At 31.2% G+C, this 17,422-nt stretch overlaps 2 protein-coding genes across 2 annotated transcripts; one reads left to right on the plus strand and one right to left on the minus strand.

The window, feature by feature from the left end:
* Window positions 1-2,350: 2,350 nt before the first annotated feature.
* Window positions 2,351-3,643, minus strand: LOC18100835 (minovincinine 19-hydroxy-O-acetyltransferase). Its single transcript, XM_024605104.1, has 3 exons — window positions 2,991-3,643; window positions 2,728-2,908; window positions 2,351-2,653 (listed from the first exon to the last, which is right to left on the minus strand). Exons 1-3 carry the CDS (start codon window positions 3,641-3,643, stop codon window positions 2,351-2,353), a joined length of 1,137 nt encoding a protein of 378 aa, XP_024460872.1.
* A 7,066-nt stretch (window positions 3,644-10,709) lies between these two features.
* On the plus strand, window positions 10,710-14,043 carry LOC7469555 (wax ester synthase/diacylglycerol acyltransferase 4-like). The gene is made up of 3 exons (XM_052454378.1): window positions 10,710-10,897; window positions 11,023-11,305; window positions 13,663-14,043. Exons 1-3 carry the CDS (start codon window positions 10,710-10,712, stop codon window positions 14,041-14,043), a joined length of 852 nt encoding a protein of 283 aa, XP_052310338.1.
* The last annotated feature ends 3,379 nt before the right edge of the window (window positions 14,044-17,422 follow it).

Below are 17,422 nucleotides of genomic sequence, written 5' to 3' on the forward strand. Positions count from 1 at the left end.
AATTGTTCTAAATTATCATATATCAAGAAAGATGTAACGAAAATCCCATATTTAAAATGAAATGGAGTTAATTTCACTTTTTTTTTAATTTTTTATCAGTTGATGAAAATTCTACTCGATCTCTATTCTAAAATATTATACAATTAGATATGTTGTTGTGATTCGCTGTGCGAGCAATGTTTTTTTGAAAAAAAAAAGTGATAAGTTAAAAAAATTTAAGTAATTAATTAAAGTGAAAATTTAAATAATACAAAAAAAACAATAATAAATAAACTAACAAAAAAAACAACAAAGCCTATTTGAAATATCAAACAATCCAAGGCTAAACTAAAAAAAAAACAGAAAATATTAGCTTAAAAAATAAGAAAAAAACCTTAAATCGAAAAACGTGCTGCTGCGGCTGTCATCCCTGATAATTTGGAGCACAAACCAACCCATAAGAGGCGCCATCGTATTGTCTGACGGGAGGTGGAGGAAGGAGAAGCCATTGCATTGCCAATGGATTTCATATATATATATATATATATATATATATATATATATATATATATGGGGGTATTTTTGAATACACCCTACAAAATAGTAAATTTTTTTTTATTTGAAGAAAACTACATTTTCCTGAAAAGCGTACTTTGTGGGCCTAGACGAGTGAGTAAAACCTCAGCTGTCCCAGGCTCTTACAAAAGATGCACGTCCTGACTCAAACTCGAGACCTACTGTGCAGATTTCAAGCCCTTTATCATCACGCTGCGTCCCGAAACAGGAAAAACACTCTTTCTAATGTGCAGCTCAAGAGTAAATTATTGCATGATGCTACAACAGAAAGAGATTCCCTTTCTTCTGGAAGGAATTCTAATGTGCACGCAGCAGGAAAAGACTCGTATATTTTATCATTGCCATCGCAAATAAGAAAAGACTCTGGATTTGGGATGAGCAAGACAGTAGAGGATTTTGGTAGGCAGCATAATAATAATAGCAGCTGCTACTGCTCTTCTGATTCATATGATGCATTATAAATTTGGTAATAAAATAGAGACTAGTAGAGATTATAGAACACCACTTTTTAGATACCACCTTCAAAGCAAAGGCCGATTTCGCTGTGTGAAGTCGACTAAGAATTTCAATTAACAGATCGTATTCCAGATTGTCCAGAGAGCAAATTTGTATACACACACACACACACACACACATTTTCTTGTCATATAAGGATACGGATTCTAAATAGATATACACATATATTTTCTGTATACGGATTCTTTCTAAATGTCTGTGTCCTATATATTAGGATAGAGAAGGAAGGATATGATCAGATTTTTAAGGGCTCAAAACCTAATTAAATTTAAGGGTTCTGATACGCTACAGACATGCATGTCATATTCAGAGGAGAGAGATCTGAATCTTTGAGAGGCTTTGACTGGATTGGGTTTGTGTTTGTTTGGTATTTGAGCCGGCCTGTCTTTACTATTTGACCTTTTTCTGAGGAGTCATTCAGTTTTGCAGGCACAGGTAAACTACATATTCTTTATTTTTTCTCTCAATCAATCTAAAAGATAGGGTTCTATTTTTCCTCTCTCTTTTTTTTTCCTGATTTGAGCAAAACCATGGAGAATATTTTGCAGGCACAGGCAAACTATATATTCTTTATTTTTCTCATTTTCTTACCCTTGTTTTTCCTTATTTGATTCTTGCAAATAAAAGGGCCTCTTGACTAGCTGTAGAATTTGTTGTTCAGAACAAAGGCAAGTTGTAGATAATGGGCAATCTCTTTCACACCTCAGCTCTATATATATATTTATATATATTATCCACAACTCGCTTTTGTTCCGAACAATACTGTCATTCTTATCTTCAACACCAAACATTTTTCTCATAATTTTATATATATATATATAATTAGGAGAAAAATGTTTGGTGTTGAAGATAAGAATGACAGTAGCATGAGTGTAAATTTTGTTGGGATTTATAATTTACCAATGATATTTCCATTTCGAGGATCAAATTTGTCAGGAGAGAAAGGACTCGGTATTGCCATTTGTGGTCAGGTTCCAAAAGAAGTTGAAGAAGCAGCCTAGCTTCATTTTTCAGAATTATCTCATGGAGTTAAATTAAAAGGAGGTTACCTAGCTTTATCAAAATTAAACAGAGATTAGCCAGTGTATTTCATAGAATATGGGAATGAGATTAATAATTCAAGGAGCCCTTTTCACGATAGTGGTACATATAAAACAGGCAAGTGAGAAAGATCAAGCTAAAAAGGGCTTGAAATCCAGTACAAGAGCTTACAAGAAATACAAGAAATTCAAGAAAATCTTCCCTACTTTATTTTTCTTAAAAGAAGAGGATATAAAGCTCATATGCGTGGACTGACAGAAGCATAGGCTAAGATGTCAGGATTTTTTTCAAACTTGAGCATTGCTTCCTCAGATAATGTCACCCATGCTTCTATTCCCTCACCATCTCTTGTATCTAAGAGAAAAGCACCTCTGGGCATAAGCCTCATGGCAGTGCCTACCCAAATGGGCTTTCCAAACCCTAAATCAACCTCATAGAATGGAAATTTACACCACCTGCTGAAACCAAATAAACTCCAGTTGTTTGGATCTTTTACAATCTGTGCCAGTAATCCTTGGTCAGTAATACTGTCTGCATAAACCTGACAAATATAGTCATTATTTATCAGGTTTATTGACTCATGAATTTTTCCTGCTAAACCATTATATAGTCTACCACTTTTGCTGGCCATTTTGCCATAGCAGTATGGATTATATTTCCAATACAATGTTGTGGTAGGGGTGGATCCAATCTCTTCCGCAAATCCACATTGTGAGCTGCGACTTTATATACCTTCTTAGACTCATTTTCTTCTCCAACAAATGCACCCCACATAAGGGCGGATACAGCCTCAATCCTGGTTGGACGATCTAAATATGGTCCATTGCTCAACTTTCCTCTAATTAAGTGCAGCTACCTTAGGGCCATAAAACACGAACCTTTTCGTCACAGTTTTACTGTACGTGTTGTCATTTCTGAAACTCTCATGTAATTTTATGCCTGACAAATCTTGTGGAGGAAAGAGTGAGGTGCAATCAACAACCACCCCGTCAACAATATGATGGTCAACTCCACAGGAAATTGCAGCCCAGCATTTAACAAAGCTTACCAATGACGACCCATCAGCTACTCGATGGGAAATGGATACACTAACCGCTATCCCACCACAATCAAAGTAATTCACTTGGACTGCTAGCATTACCCTGGTGCTCAGGTCATCTAAGTTTTCATCTGGCTTGCATGGCAGTAGCTGCTCCAATTGATGAATGTCTGGCTGCTGAAGCATCACAGACATGTTGCATGTAACACGTGCTTCAATATAAGCGGCTCCATCGTCATTGCAATCAATGAATAACTCATCTTTTATTCGCCCAGCAAAAGGGTAGAAGAGGGTTAGTGTTTCGGAAAAGGCTTTTTTTAGGTAGTCAGAATTTTTGCTAGACATTTCATTGGTTGGTGAGTAAAAAAGGATCACAGGGACATATGCTAAAGCTGCAATCTGGTCTTTTCCAGAGAGCTTATAGGTTCTTAGGTGGTGTGGTGTTGGAGCTGAGGGCTTGATAATTTCTTGAGAAATAATTTGAACTTCCATGTTCACGTATTCCTTTGCTTGATTCATCAAGAGAGATTTAATATGATGTTTATATATAAAGATATTGATCAATAGCCTTTCACCGACACTTTGATAGTTAGTTGATTAAATATGATTTGCATACCAATCAGTCAGCTGTTTTTTTTGTTTTTTTTATGTGGACTTGGTAGTTGATTGTCAATTATGTCTGATTTTGCTTGCCTTTCTTATCAGTTATTCGTTTTATTTTATACAAAAAAAATATTTTTTGATAAGTGAAAAGGCCTGAAGTGGCCTTCTAAAGTATGATTATAATTTTTTTATTGTTATCTTTTCAATGATATTGACATAATAAAATATGATTTTAATAACCTATTCTTTTCTTCTCTCTTCCCATCTCCTCGATCTCTCCTCTCCTCTCCTCTCCTCCCCACTAATTCTTTGCCAAGTTAGCCCATTAATTTAAGAGAAAGAATGGGTGCAGAATAGTGAGTGAATTGAAGCAAATGAAGTGGCTTTCAAAAATGTGCATTCGATCTGGTGAGATTGACACTCAATCCACTCCGTTTGGACCGTGGACTAAATAGAGTGATAATTTTTTATTTTTTTAAGAAAAAGAAGGAAGAAGAAGAGCATGTATCATCATCAATGATGCTTCATTTATGGGAGGCTACAGAGTTAATTAGAAATAAGAGTGGCTAGATTGTCCAAATCAATATTATATTGACTGGTTAATTCTAAAATCAGTGTTGTTTTTCAAGATGAAGTCCTTTCAGGCTCCACTACGTACATCGATCATCGTTAATTCTGATGTTCAGCCCATCAATTCCTACAACTGGCTTCATAATTTGGTTCTGTTTCTGATTAGCAAGTATCCAATGACTTTGAATGGTTCATCTATCTATTAATTAAGGGTGGTTGTTATCGAGTTACGTTGATGATATTATTACTAATATGAAAATAAAAAAAAAATTAATTTAAAATAAAAAAAATTAATTTTTTTAAAAATACCCTTTAAAATACAAAAACAAATAATATCTAAATCATCTTCAGCTACCACTTGCTTTATTAGCGAATTAGGGCTTTGAGAATTAATTTATTTTTATGTTTAATAGTGTAATTAAATTATACATTAGTTCCTAGATCAAAGCACTCAGCTCTAGGACATCAACACATTTACTATACTACGTACTTTTTTATTATATTATAAATAAAAAAAATGCAGTAATAATATAATTATTATTATTTTTACTAATAATTATCTCCATTTTAATGTTCATCATTGATTCATTTATTTTAAGGGAAAAAAAAAACAATTTCATGGCATAGCATGATATTGTAACATACGAAACATAACTCAAAAATTTATCTTAGATGTGATCACCGAAGGCCTCAGTTCTTGTCCCAAAAAAATAAATCCCACAAACCCTACAGGGCTCGAGCCTAATGATAATAAATGAGTGCTTACATGCCCCGCGTGATACCGCGGGTCAATTATTTTTTGCATTTCATAAAAAATTAAGATCTAAAAGTATTAGGTTTTTTTGCAAAGTTATACTCAAGAGTCTTAGGTTTAGTTGCAACGCCTAATCCAAGAGTAATATTTATAATATTAATAATAACATTAAACTTGCATGACCTAAATTTAAGTGGGTTTGACTGCAATACCAAACCCAATAGCATTGGATGTGGGTCTAGCTGCAAGGTCGTGTCATAAATGTGTGATAATTAAATAGATTAGTTAAAAAGAAAAAAACAAAGAAAAAAAACCAACAGGAAAATAAAAACTAATGAAGAAAAAGAAAAAAAATATGAATTAACTGGGTTAACCTTTCAAACCAGGTTAACCCGTCATACCTTGAATTCGCATCGTGAAAGTTTGATAATTAAAAAGGAAAAAAAACAAACTAATGGGTTAACCCAGAATTAACTGGGCTAACTTGTCAAACCAGGTTAACCTGTCAAACCCGGAATCCTTGTCATGAAAGTTTGATAACTAAATAGAAAAAAAATTAACATTAACAATTTAAATTAAACAAAAAAAATTAATTAAAAAGAAAAAAAACAAAAGGATGAACCTTTTCACTGTGAACTGCACTGTGCAGTCCACAGTCAAATGCATAAAAACAACAAAAAAAGAAAAAGAAAAACTAAATGCATCAGCGGAGAACTACTTAGAAAAAAATTTAATATTAATAAACTAAATTAATTAAATAAAATTAATTTAAAATAAAAAATAAAAGAAAAAAAACCTCTAAGAAGAAAAAAAAACTAAATAGAAAGAAATTTAACATTAACAAACTAAACTAAACGAAAAAAATAATTAAAAAGAAAAAAAAAATTCAAGTTAACTCGTCAAACCAGGTTAACTCGTTAAACCCGGGATCCGTGTCATGAATGTCTGGTAACTAACTAAAAAAAGTGAACATTAACAAACTAAACTAAACGAAAAAAATTAATCAAAAAAAATTAAAAAAAATCCGGGTTAACTCGTCAAACCATATTAACCCGTTAAACCTAGGATCTGTGTCATGAAAATCTGATAACTAAATAAAAAAATTTTAACATTAACAAACTAAATTAATTAAAAAAAAATTATGAAAATAAAAAACAAAAAAAAATTGACGGGTCAACCCAGAATTAACTGGGTTCACCTGTGAAACCAAGTTAACCCGTGAAACTCGAGATATGTGTCATGAAAGTCTGATAACTAAATAGAAAGAAATTTAACATTAACAAACTAAACTAAATGAAAAAAATTAATGAAAAAGAAAAAAAGCAAAAAATATATATTTCTGGGTTAACTTGTCAAATCAGGTTAACCCGTTAAATCCGAAAAACATGTCATGAAAGTCTGATAACTAAATAAAAAAAATTTAACATTAATAAACTAAATTAAAAAAAAACTTTTGTTAGAAGAAAAAAAAATAAAGAAAGAAGCCAAAAAAAATCCCGAAAGGCATAAAAAACAGCTAAAAAAATAAGACAACTTAAAAAAAAAACAAAAAACGGATCAGTGTTTTACTGTGGACTGCATTGTGCAGTCCACAATAAAACACTGATCTGTTTTCGTATATGTTACAATTAATTAAAAAGAAAAGAAAAAAAATTTGGGTTAACTCGTCAAATCAGGTTAACCCGTCAAACCCGGGATCCGTGTTATGAAAATTTGATAACTAAATAAAAAAATTAACATTAACAAACTAAATTAAACAAAAAAATTTCATTAAAAGAAAAATACACAAAGAAAAAAGCAAAAAAAAAACCATAAAGGCAATAGAAAACCAAAAAAAATAAAAATAAAAACAAAAAAAAACAAAAAAAAAAGAAAAAGAAGAAGACAAAAAAAAATGGGAAAAAAAAACAAAAAAAAGAAAAAAAAAAGAAGAAGAAAAAGAAGAAGACAAAAAAAAAATGGGAAAAAAAACAAAAAAAAAAGACAAAAAAAAGAAAAAGAAGAAGACAAAAAAAAATGAGAAAAAAAAACAGCTCATCTTTTACTATGGACTGCACAGTCCATAGTAAAAGACTGAGCCCTTTTAGTTTTTTCTTAATTAAAAAGAAAAGAAAAAAAATTTGGATTAACTCGTCAAATCAGGTTAACCCGTCAAACCCGGGATCCGTGTTATGAAAATTTGATAACTAAATAAAAAAATTAACATTAACAAACTAAATTAAACAAAAAAATTTCATTAAAAGAAAAATACACAAAGAAAAAAGCAAAAAAAAAAACCATAAAGGCAATAGAAAACCAAAAAAAAATAAAAAAAAAAACAGAAAAAATAGGAAAAAAAAAACAAAAAAAAAGAAAAAGAAGAAGACAAAAAAAAATGGGAAAAAAAAACGAAAAAAAAAAAAAAAAAACAGCTCATCTTTTACTGTGGACTGCACTGTGCAGTCCACAGTAAAAGACTGAGCCCTTTTAGTTTTTTCTTAATTATTCAGGCTGTCCATCTCTTAAGAAAACAAAAGAATGGAGCTAGAGAAAGGAGAAGCAGTGGAGCCAGTGAGCCCTCCTGGACAGTACTTCAACAGCCCAGCTCTATGCATCTCCATTCTTACGGTCTTTCAAGTACAAGTGCCAATGATTGTTCAAATACTATTTAAAAATAATATAAATTATATTTTAAATTTTTATCTAATAATTTCACCTAATAATTATTTAAAATATAATTTATATAATTATATAATACATTACATTAAATTATTGAGTTGAATTATATAAATTATATCTTAAAATATCACTTAACAACTTAAGCTATTGAATTGAATTGATTATTTAGAGATTGTAATTGGTTAGAGGTTAATTTAGAGTTAATTACGACATGGTAGCAGAGGGATGTGTTAGAGAATCATATCCTGAGACCTCACCTAACAGTTTAAGTTATTAGGTTGAGATGATTCTTTAACATGGTATCAGAGCCTTGATGATCAAACGATCACAAGTTCAAATCTCAACATCTCTATTTATTTAATAAAAATTAAATACAAGGTAATATGAATCTGTACAAGTTTCTAGTTTAAAACACTTTCATTTAAAAAATTATATTAAAAAATAATAATATAATATCATATTTTAAAACCTTACCAAACAATTTAAGCTATTAAAGCTACGGATCGAGAATGTTCACACAAATATTTTCATTGTTTAGCGTGCTAGAATAAGACACGTCTATCCGGCCGACAAAGTCGACGATGGTATTGATGACGCCTTCAGTATTGTCCTTAAGCTGTAGTAATGGTGCCAAAAAGGAGAGGACCTTAAATTTAAGAGTTAATTATGCATGGACAGAGAAGGTAGTTGATTGGATAAGGTGGCAATTATTTTGCTTAAATATTTTACATATAAAATATTTTTTTATATTTTGTTTAAGAAATATTTTTTCTTAAAATAGTAGTCGAGAAAAAGATGGTGGCAAAAATAATAATAATAATAATAACAATAATAAAATATTTATTTATTTGTCTAAATCGCTCCTTTTGTTTTGCGAAAATTGATATCTAGGTTGGGAGAAAAAAAAATACTTGCATAAGAGCAAGTTAATTAAGGAAGCAGAAACCACACATTCCTTAAAATCAGTCAATGTATTCGCACACAAATTTTACTCAGGAAAAAAAAGTATTCCAATATTTCTTTTTTTTCTCTCAAAAGGACATGCTACCAGAAATTCCTTTCCAGTTATAAATATGCCATGGATACGTGATCAGTACATGAATGGATCTATACATCTTTCAATATTAGTCCTTAATTTTGTTCTTTTAGAAACTACACATCTGCCATGTATCTAAAGTTTTTCCTTTTTTTTTTGTTACAAATTAAAGTGATTTCAATATGTTTTTTTTTTTATTTACGTGGGTGTCCAGGCTAGTTTGCGCGCACCACAACTAATCTCACGGTCCACTGAACATCTTGCAAACTCAGTGAGCATGTAAGGCACCGCGGGGGTGACATACATACACATGAAGGTTCGAACCCGGATGCAGAGAAAGGGAATAAGTCCCTTCCATCGCTAGGCCAATACCTCAATTGCGTGTTTTCAATATGTTCTTAAAATAGATGGTGATGAAAGAGAAGGTTTGGTGATGAGAAGATCATGGTAAGATAGTCATGGTTACAATGAAAGAAAATATGATAGTGAAGAAGGACATGGTGGTGGTTGTCACACCTTTGTCGTAATGCATGTGCAGGGACATAATATATATATCGTGAAAAAATAAGAATTGTCATTTAGTAATTAAAAAAAACTAGAGATTTTAAAGATAAATATTGGTTTTAGAAAATTAGGTAAGTGATTAGTTAATTATGCTTAAAGAAAGAACGATATCACACGTATAATATCCTTTCTCACAAAAAATTATCATTATTATGTGTTTTTTTCTAAATTTATTTTTTTAATTGCCCTTGCTAGTTTTACTTTTATTGGTTTTCCTGTAATATGCTTCATAGGAAACAAATATAAAACAAATTGAAAAATATTTTTAAAAAACAAACACATAAAAATTTAAAAAATATTTTCTTGTAAAATATTTTACACAGAACAAACAGACCCTATGAAAAACAACTTTATCAATAAGTAAAATAAAAAATAAAGCTCTTGATTTGTTCAACACTCACAATTAATGTTTCTTTTCTTATTAAATCTTAGTTATCATCATGCAATATCTAAACTAGAGACTCATCTAAATAGATATATTCAAAAGAGAATTTTATATCACAATCTTTTTTTATATTAAAACTTGATATTATAAAAATATTGTTGATAAATTCACTTGTAAATTGTTCCAATATATAAAACAAATATAAATATTTGTATCGATTTGAATTCTAAAAGCATGTTTGAGAATGTGATAAAAATTATTACTTTTTAAAATGTTTTTTTGCTTGAAAATGTATTAAAATAATATTTTTATTTTATGTTTTAAAATTTTTATTTTTAACATTAGCAAATCAAAACGTTTCAAAAATATTAAAAAAAATCTAAAATAAACAAAAAAAATTTCTTTTAAAAACACGGAAAATAAATTAACATGCTTGTCTTCCTCTGATCGATCTGAATTAATTTTCTAGATATAATCCGGCCCCTCAGGATCTTATTCAGTACTCCACAGGGTTAGTCTTTCACTTTATAGTTTTGTGCTCCATACTTTGCAAAGCAATATACTTCAGAACTCACAAGTATAGCAAGAGAGAAATCATACAGCTACAAATAATTAATGGAGAATATTGTACAAGAAGCAATATCAGCACCTGTCAGCCCAGCAGGCCAAGCTCAAAAATGTCTTCCTCCCTATCAACCCGCGTTTCTCCTCCATCATGGTGCTCTTTCTTTCTTTTTCTCTAGTTTGGTGCCCTTTATTTTAATGCACAAAAGAGAAAATTTGAGTTGTTTTTTCTCCCTAAATATCTCTTATTTCTACAAATTTGCATGCAAGTTCAAAGAAAATTTTCAATTCCATATTAATTGAAGTAACATCAATCTTGAACGCTGACCTACTAAAAAAATAAGGGGAGGAAATAATAATAGAAGGCCTTAATCAACTTAAAATTCTTTGCATACTTTATATTAATGTTTGCATATATAAAGCAATGAGAATTTGGACACAGGTTACAAATGAAGATGGAGAACAACGATGGAAAAGGGTTGAAGTGAGGCTGGAAGACCACGTAACTGTTCCTGTTTTTGCCGCCGGAATGTCACCAGAATTTTACGACAAATGCCTTGATGATTATCTATCGAAGATTGCAACGGAACATTTACCACAAAGCAGACCGATGTGGGAAAATTCACATAATAAAATACCCCACAAGTCATGCAGCTAGTAATGTGATATTCAAGCTTCATCACTCACTTGGTGATGGTTTCTCTCTAATGGGAGCTCTTCTTTCTTTGTTTACAAAGAGTTGATAATCCTTCTCTTCCCTTGACATTTCCTTCTATTCAATCGCACACCAATAAGGATGGCAAAAACTTCAGCATGTGCAGGACTGTGCATAAATTTTTCTCTACAGTTTACAACACCGCATCAGATTTTTCTTCGAGCATTATAAAGAGTTGTTTGATTGAGGATGACAAAACACCAATCCGATCTGGGCAACATGGAGTGGAGTTTCTGCCTGCTGGCATAGAAACAATGACTTTCTCTCTCGATCATATTAAGCAGATCAAGAGCAAGCTTGGAGTGGTAAGATCAACTTCTTTTCACTTTTACATATTTTGCACTTTTGCTTTTTGTCGAATAACCATTCTAACTCAATAGGTTAAATTGTTAGGTGAAATTTTAAGATATGATTTATATTATTCTCTAACATATTTTCTCAAGTGAAAACTCTTTGGTATTGAAACTTGCATAGACTCACACCACTTTGTGCTTAATTTTTATCGAATAAATATATAAGAATTATGAGATTCGAACTCATGACCGTTTGATCATCAAAGCTGTGATATCATGTCAAAAAATCATCTCGATCTAATAGCTTAAACTGTTAAGTGAGGTTCTAAGATACGATAGATATTATTCTCTAACACTTTTATCTACTACGTAAACTATACTCTTGCCCTAAGAAATTCATCAATATTCTATTTATATCCCTATAGTTTATAATCTCCCTATGTCACCCCTATAGCTCTTAGAAAGTTTTAATTTTTCAATTTTAATATTTACGAATATTTTAGCCTTAACCTGTGTTTTTAAAAAATTCAATTTCATACAGGTATTAATAATTTTTTATTTTGATATGTTTGTTATTTAATTATCATATTGATAACGTCTGACTCATTTACTATTAAATAATATCTAATATATAGAAAATTAATGAGTCTTCAATCCATCCAACCAAGTAGGATCCACCAAACCTACTTCAAATTGAAATTAATGATTTAAAAAAAAAACAAATAACACATGAACAAATTGAAATTTTATTAAATATATGTAAAATTGAAAAAGATAATTATAAACATAAAGATAAAATGATGAGTTAAGCCAACATTTTATGTATCTTCATTATTATTTATTAATCAAAGCATATCTAAAAACTCTTATTTCAATTCACCACTAAAAAAATACTAAACCTTATCCTTATACTTTACATCCATCTGTATTTTAATTATTAATTGTATTATTGACAAAATAAATTATCAGTTAATTTTTTGTTGAGGATTTTATTTTTACTTGTGCTTTTAATTATCAAGAATATTTTTTTCAACGGAATTATCAATGAATTTTTAGAGACCAAATTAACAAATAATAATATATTTTTATATTTGTTGGATTTTTATCGATAATTTTCATTGAAATTTACTTGTCGCTCATTTACCAAAAAAATAGTGACGTATTTTTACTAGCTTCTTCTGAACTCTAAAAGTTAACATGAAACATACAATTTCAAATGCAAACGGGACATCTTTTCCCACAATAGAAGAAAAATTATTGGATTTTGTCTTCAATCCTAAAGCACATAATTAAATCAAGTGAGGAAAAGTTAATTTTAAAGAAACATTTGGGATTTTCAAACTTTAAAATGAAACATGGCATCCTTTAGCCCATGTAAGTAGATTTTTTTGGATATATATAGTCTTATACAACTTTTTTTATGGAAAAAAAAAAGGAAAAAAAATAGGGTTTTCTTAAGCAAATTAAATCAAAAATCAACTCGAGTTTTTAACTAAATCAAATAGAATCAATTCCTCTTTAATTTTTTCTTGAATCACCCATATCAGGTTAACTCACTGCATGTACTTCATTATTTTTTTTCATTACAAAAAAAAAAAAAAACAACCATGGAAATGATATGAGCACTCCCTGACTCCTGAACTCTGAGAAATTTTCTGATTTTCTGATTTTTTTTTCTATTTTTTTCAAAATTTAATGTTTAAACTGATTGATGTATAGGATTTTTTGTGAGGTCATATACACTTTTATTACCTCAACCAACTAGTGGTCAAGGCAGGATGTAGCTTACGTGACTGATCATCAACTTCCAACTGTTTTTGATAAGCTACCGGCCCCTTAATAATTAATGGAACACAAGTTCCAAAGAAATATTAGGGGATTGAAAGGGCCAATTCATGTTCTTCACCGTTAATATCGCTTGCAATTAGACGTCAAAAGGAAAGGCAATCGAAGGTAAAGTCTCGTATAGTTCCTTTCCAACATTAGTGACTCTTGTTAAGCCCTTAAGGCAACGTCTCTCACAGTTCCTTCCCGGCATTAATGAATCTGGTTAAGCCATTTTTGTTGAATATTACGTTTCATACAGGAGAAGCTTTTAGAAATGTCTCTGCTCTTTGTTTGGTGCTGGTACATAATGATACAAGGGAGGTGACAGTTAGGAAAGGTCAATTGTTTCTTGTTAGCAGCTGCTTAATTAATATATGGTCTTAGAATCTGTAAATTAATATATATATACACACGACAATGCAGAAGATGATGATGTATATGAAGCTGAATTTGGTCTTCATAAATTATTCCACCATGCACCTTCGCATGCAGCTCCTCGAGGGGGAAGCTTAATTATGCTATCCATATTCCTTGATTAACAGACACTAAATGATGTGATTAGCGGGACAATATTCCTGGGGACAAGATTATACATGGAAACATTGAGCCCAGGATCAATCAATGCAAACTCTACATCATTGGTGTTGCTAAACACGAGGATGTTTGTAGGCAGCTACAAGTCAATCGAAGAAATGGTGGAACCCAATGCTGACTCGCCATGGGGCAACCATTTTGCGTTCTTGAATATACCTGTTCCCAAGTTAAGGGATGCAGCTGGGGCTGAAAACCCTCTCCAGTTTGTATTCAAAGCAAGACAAATCATAAGGAGGAAGAGGATGAGCTCTTTTGCTGTTTACCTCACCGCAAAGTACCTTCAACTTGTTAGCAAGTTTAGAGGTGCGCGCGAAGGTATGGTTTTTTAATTATTATTATTATTTTCTTTTTACTTGTTTATAAATCTCGTATCTTGAATTGAATATCACTAAACGTTAAAGAATTTATATAAAAGAATTCAAGTATATATTAATAGAATTTATTATTAAATCTTATTTTAAAATTATATTATCGGTTGTTTTTTAAAGTGTTTTTTGCTTGGAAATGCATTAAAATAATATTTTTTTTCATTTAAAAAAATTATTTTTGACATCAGCACATCAAAACAATTTAAAAACATTAAAAATAATATTAAGCAAAAATATAAATTTTCATGAAACGCCGTTTGAAACGCAATCTCAAACGACACTTAAATCCAGCCTAACGGGTCAATCTGAAACCAGGCTTGGGTTAAGTTTTACAAAAACAAGATGAAAGTTGACTTGGTATAATCTAGTTAACTCAACAGGTCAATTCACAATACAATTTACCCAAAACCTAGTTTGACTTTTTTTAATTTCAAAAAAACATTGTTTTAATTTTTATAAAAAATAAAATAATATTATTTTGATTGAACCAAATCAACCTATTCAATGCTTGGGATCCTAAATAATACAAACGTTTTCTAGTTTTTAAGTTCTAGACACAATACTTGCATAGATTGAATTTTAGTTATGGATTAATTTTTTTCCTTAAAAAATACAATGTCGTTTCAATGTCAAACGTGGTATATTAAGTGTGTGATTTGTAATATGGTGCAAAGTAATTTTTAATTAAAAATACATCAAGATGATGTTTTTTATATTTTTTTTTTATTTTATTTCTCAGCACTAGACATTAAAATCATTGAAAAATACCTAAAAAATCATTATTTTCATAATTTTTAGGTGAAAAATGTTAAAGTAATTAAGATCAAACAGAAAAGGAGGCTAGAATTCTTAATAATCTGTATATTATAAGCTCTTAGTGTTAACTTAAATACAAAGGAGTTATATATAGGTTAAACTGAAAATATTATTCTACCCTTAATAAATAAGACTAAATAAATATTATTTAGCATCTCCCCTCAAACTCACAATGCGGCAACTACAAGCATCTAGAGTTTGCCAGCTAGAAAACGAAAATGAGAAATGGAATGTGCCTTGGTAAAGAAATCTGCAATCTACAAGGAAAAAGAAACAAAAGGCAAAATAATGGTGTCATGCTTGAGATGATGACGAGTAAGATGACAATTGATCTCAATGTGCTTAGTTCGCTCATGAAAAAACGAGTTGTGAGCAATTTGAATAGAACTTTGGTTGTTACAATACATAGGAGTAGGATGAGAAAATAAAACTTTCATATCAGCAAATAACCAACGTAACCAAACAATCTCTTTGGTAATAGATGTCATGGCACGATATTCTGCTTCGGTGGATGATTGAGAAATAATAAATTGTTTCTTGCTTTTCCAAGAAATAAGAGAATCACTTAGAAAGATACAGAACCCAGTAACAGACTTGCGATCTATAGGATCACTACCATGATCAGCATCAGAGTATGCACGCAGCTCCAAGAAAGAGTTGGATGAAAGTAAAAGACTCTAAAAAACTGTACCCCGAAGATATCGCAAAATACGAAGAAAAGCTACCTAGTGAACAGTAGTAGGGGAAACAACAAACTGACTAACAACATATGCAATATCCGGACGAGTAATAATGAGATATACCAAGCTCCCAACAATAGTATGATATAAAATAGGATTTATCAAAGGTAAACAATCAGAAGAAGAGTACTTTGCGTTAACCTCAATAGGAGTATATACAGTTTTGTTATCAGTAAGTCTAGCCCACTCAAGAATATCTGCAACATATTTCGACTAAGAAAGAAGGTAACCTCTAGGTGAGTATGTTAGCTCAATACCCAGGAAATATCGAAGATAACCTAAATCCTTCATTTCAAATTGTCTATCCAACTCTGTCTTCAAGACTGAAATACCATCAATGTCATCACCAGTAATAATCATGTCATCAACATATAAAGATAGAATGATACGACCTGCATCAATGCACTTAATAAAAAAAAACAGAATCATGACTACTAGAAACAAAGCCAAGAGACGAGATCACAATAAAGAATTTCTCAAACCAAGCACGAGGTGCTTGTTTGAGACCATATAATGCTTTCTTAAGCTTATAAACATATCCAGAGTCATGTGAAATACTAGGAGGGGGTGCCATATAAACTTCTTCTTGAAGATCTCCATTCAAGAAGGTATTTTTAACATCAAGCTGAGAGATATGCCACTGGCGAATTGAAGCTACGACAATAAGAGTACAAATAGTAGTCATTTTTGCAACAGGGGCAAATGTCTCCTCATAGTCCATACCATATTGTTGAGAGTATCTTTTTGTAACCAACCTAGCTTTGTGTCGCTCAATAGACCTATCCGAATTAGTCTTGATCTTATACACCCAACAACAACCAACAACACTCTTACCAGGAGGTAGATGAACCAAATCCCAAGTATATGTCTTATGTAAAGTAGAAAGTTCCTCATCCATAGCTTGCTGTCAAAGCAGATTAAAAATTACCTCTTTATAAGAAGATGGCTCAAAGAGACAACGAATAGAAGCTAAAAAGGAAGTAAATGATGAAGAATAACAAGAATAAGCAAAATCTGGTAGTTTTGTAGACTTACAATGCGGATGGACTGCCGTAGAGGTTGATCCACAATCTCAGATGAAGTTTGAGTGGCTGTAGATGAGAATGGAGTTTCAGGTGTGCCAGAGAGTAAAGTATCAGTACCTGCAGAGTTATGAGTATAAATTAGTCAAACATGGGGAGACGTATGACTATTAGAATCCTCAAAAAAAGGATCTATACAAATAAGATTAGGTTCAGTCAGGCTATGAGTGGTGGATGGAATGGAAAAGAAAAGTATATGCTCGAGAAAAACAACATAACGAGACACATAAAGTTTCTGAGTTATTGGATCAAAACAACGATACCCCTATTTACCTTCACCATAACCCAGAAATACACAAATAGCAGATCGGAAGGATAACTTATTGCATTCTACATGAGGACAAAGAATAAAACACATACAACCAAAAACTCTAAATGAGAGACCCGAACTATGAGAAGATGGAATTGCATTAATCAAACTTACAAAGTAAGGACAGCTTCTCCCCATAACTCACTAGGAACAAAAGCAGACAACAAGAGAGAACGAGCAGTTTCGACAATGTGCCTATGTTTTCTTTCAGCAACACCATTTTGCTCAGGAGTATCTGTACATGAAGTTTGGTGGATGGTTCCATCTAAGGCAAGCAATTGACAAAATTTATTAGAGGTGTATTCCCTACCCAAATCACACATAAAGCATTTGATCACAGCAGAATGTTGAGTTTTGACAAGAGCTCAAAAAGCTGCATATATCTCAAAGAA

This window comes from Populus trichocarpa, chromosome 7 (assembly GCF_000002775.5).
Source record: "Populus trichocarpa isolate Nisqually-1 chromosome 7, P.trichocarpa_v4.1, whole genome shotgun sequence".
In the NCBI taxonomy this organism is placed as follows: Eukaryota; Viridiplantae; Streptophyta; class Magnoliopsida; order Malpighiales; family Salicaceae; genus Populus; species Populus trichocarpa.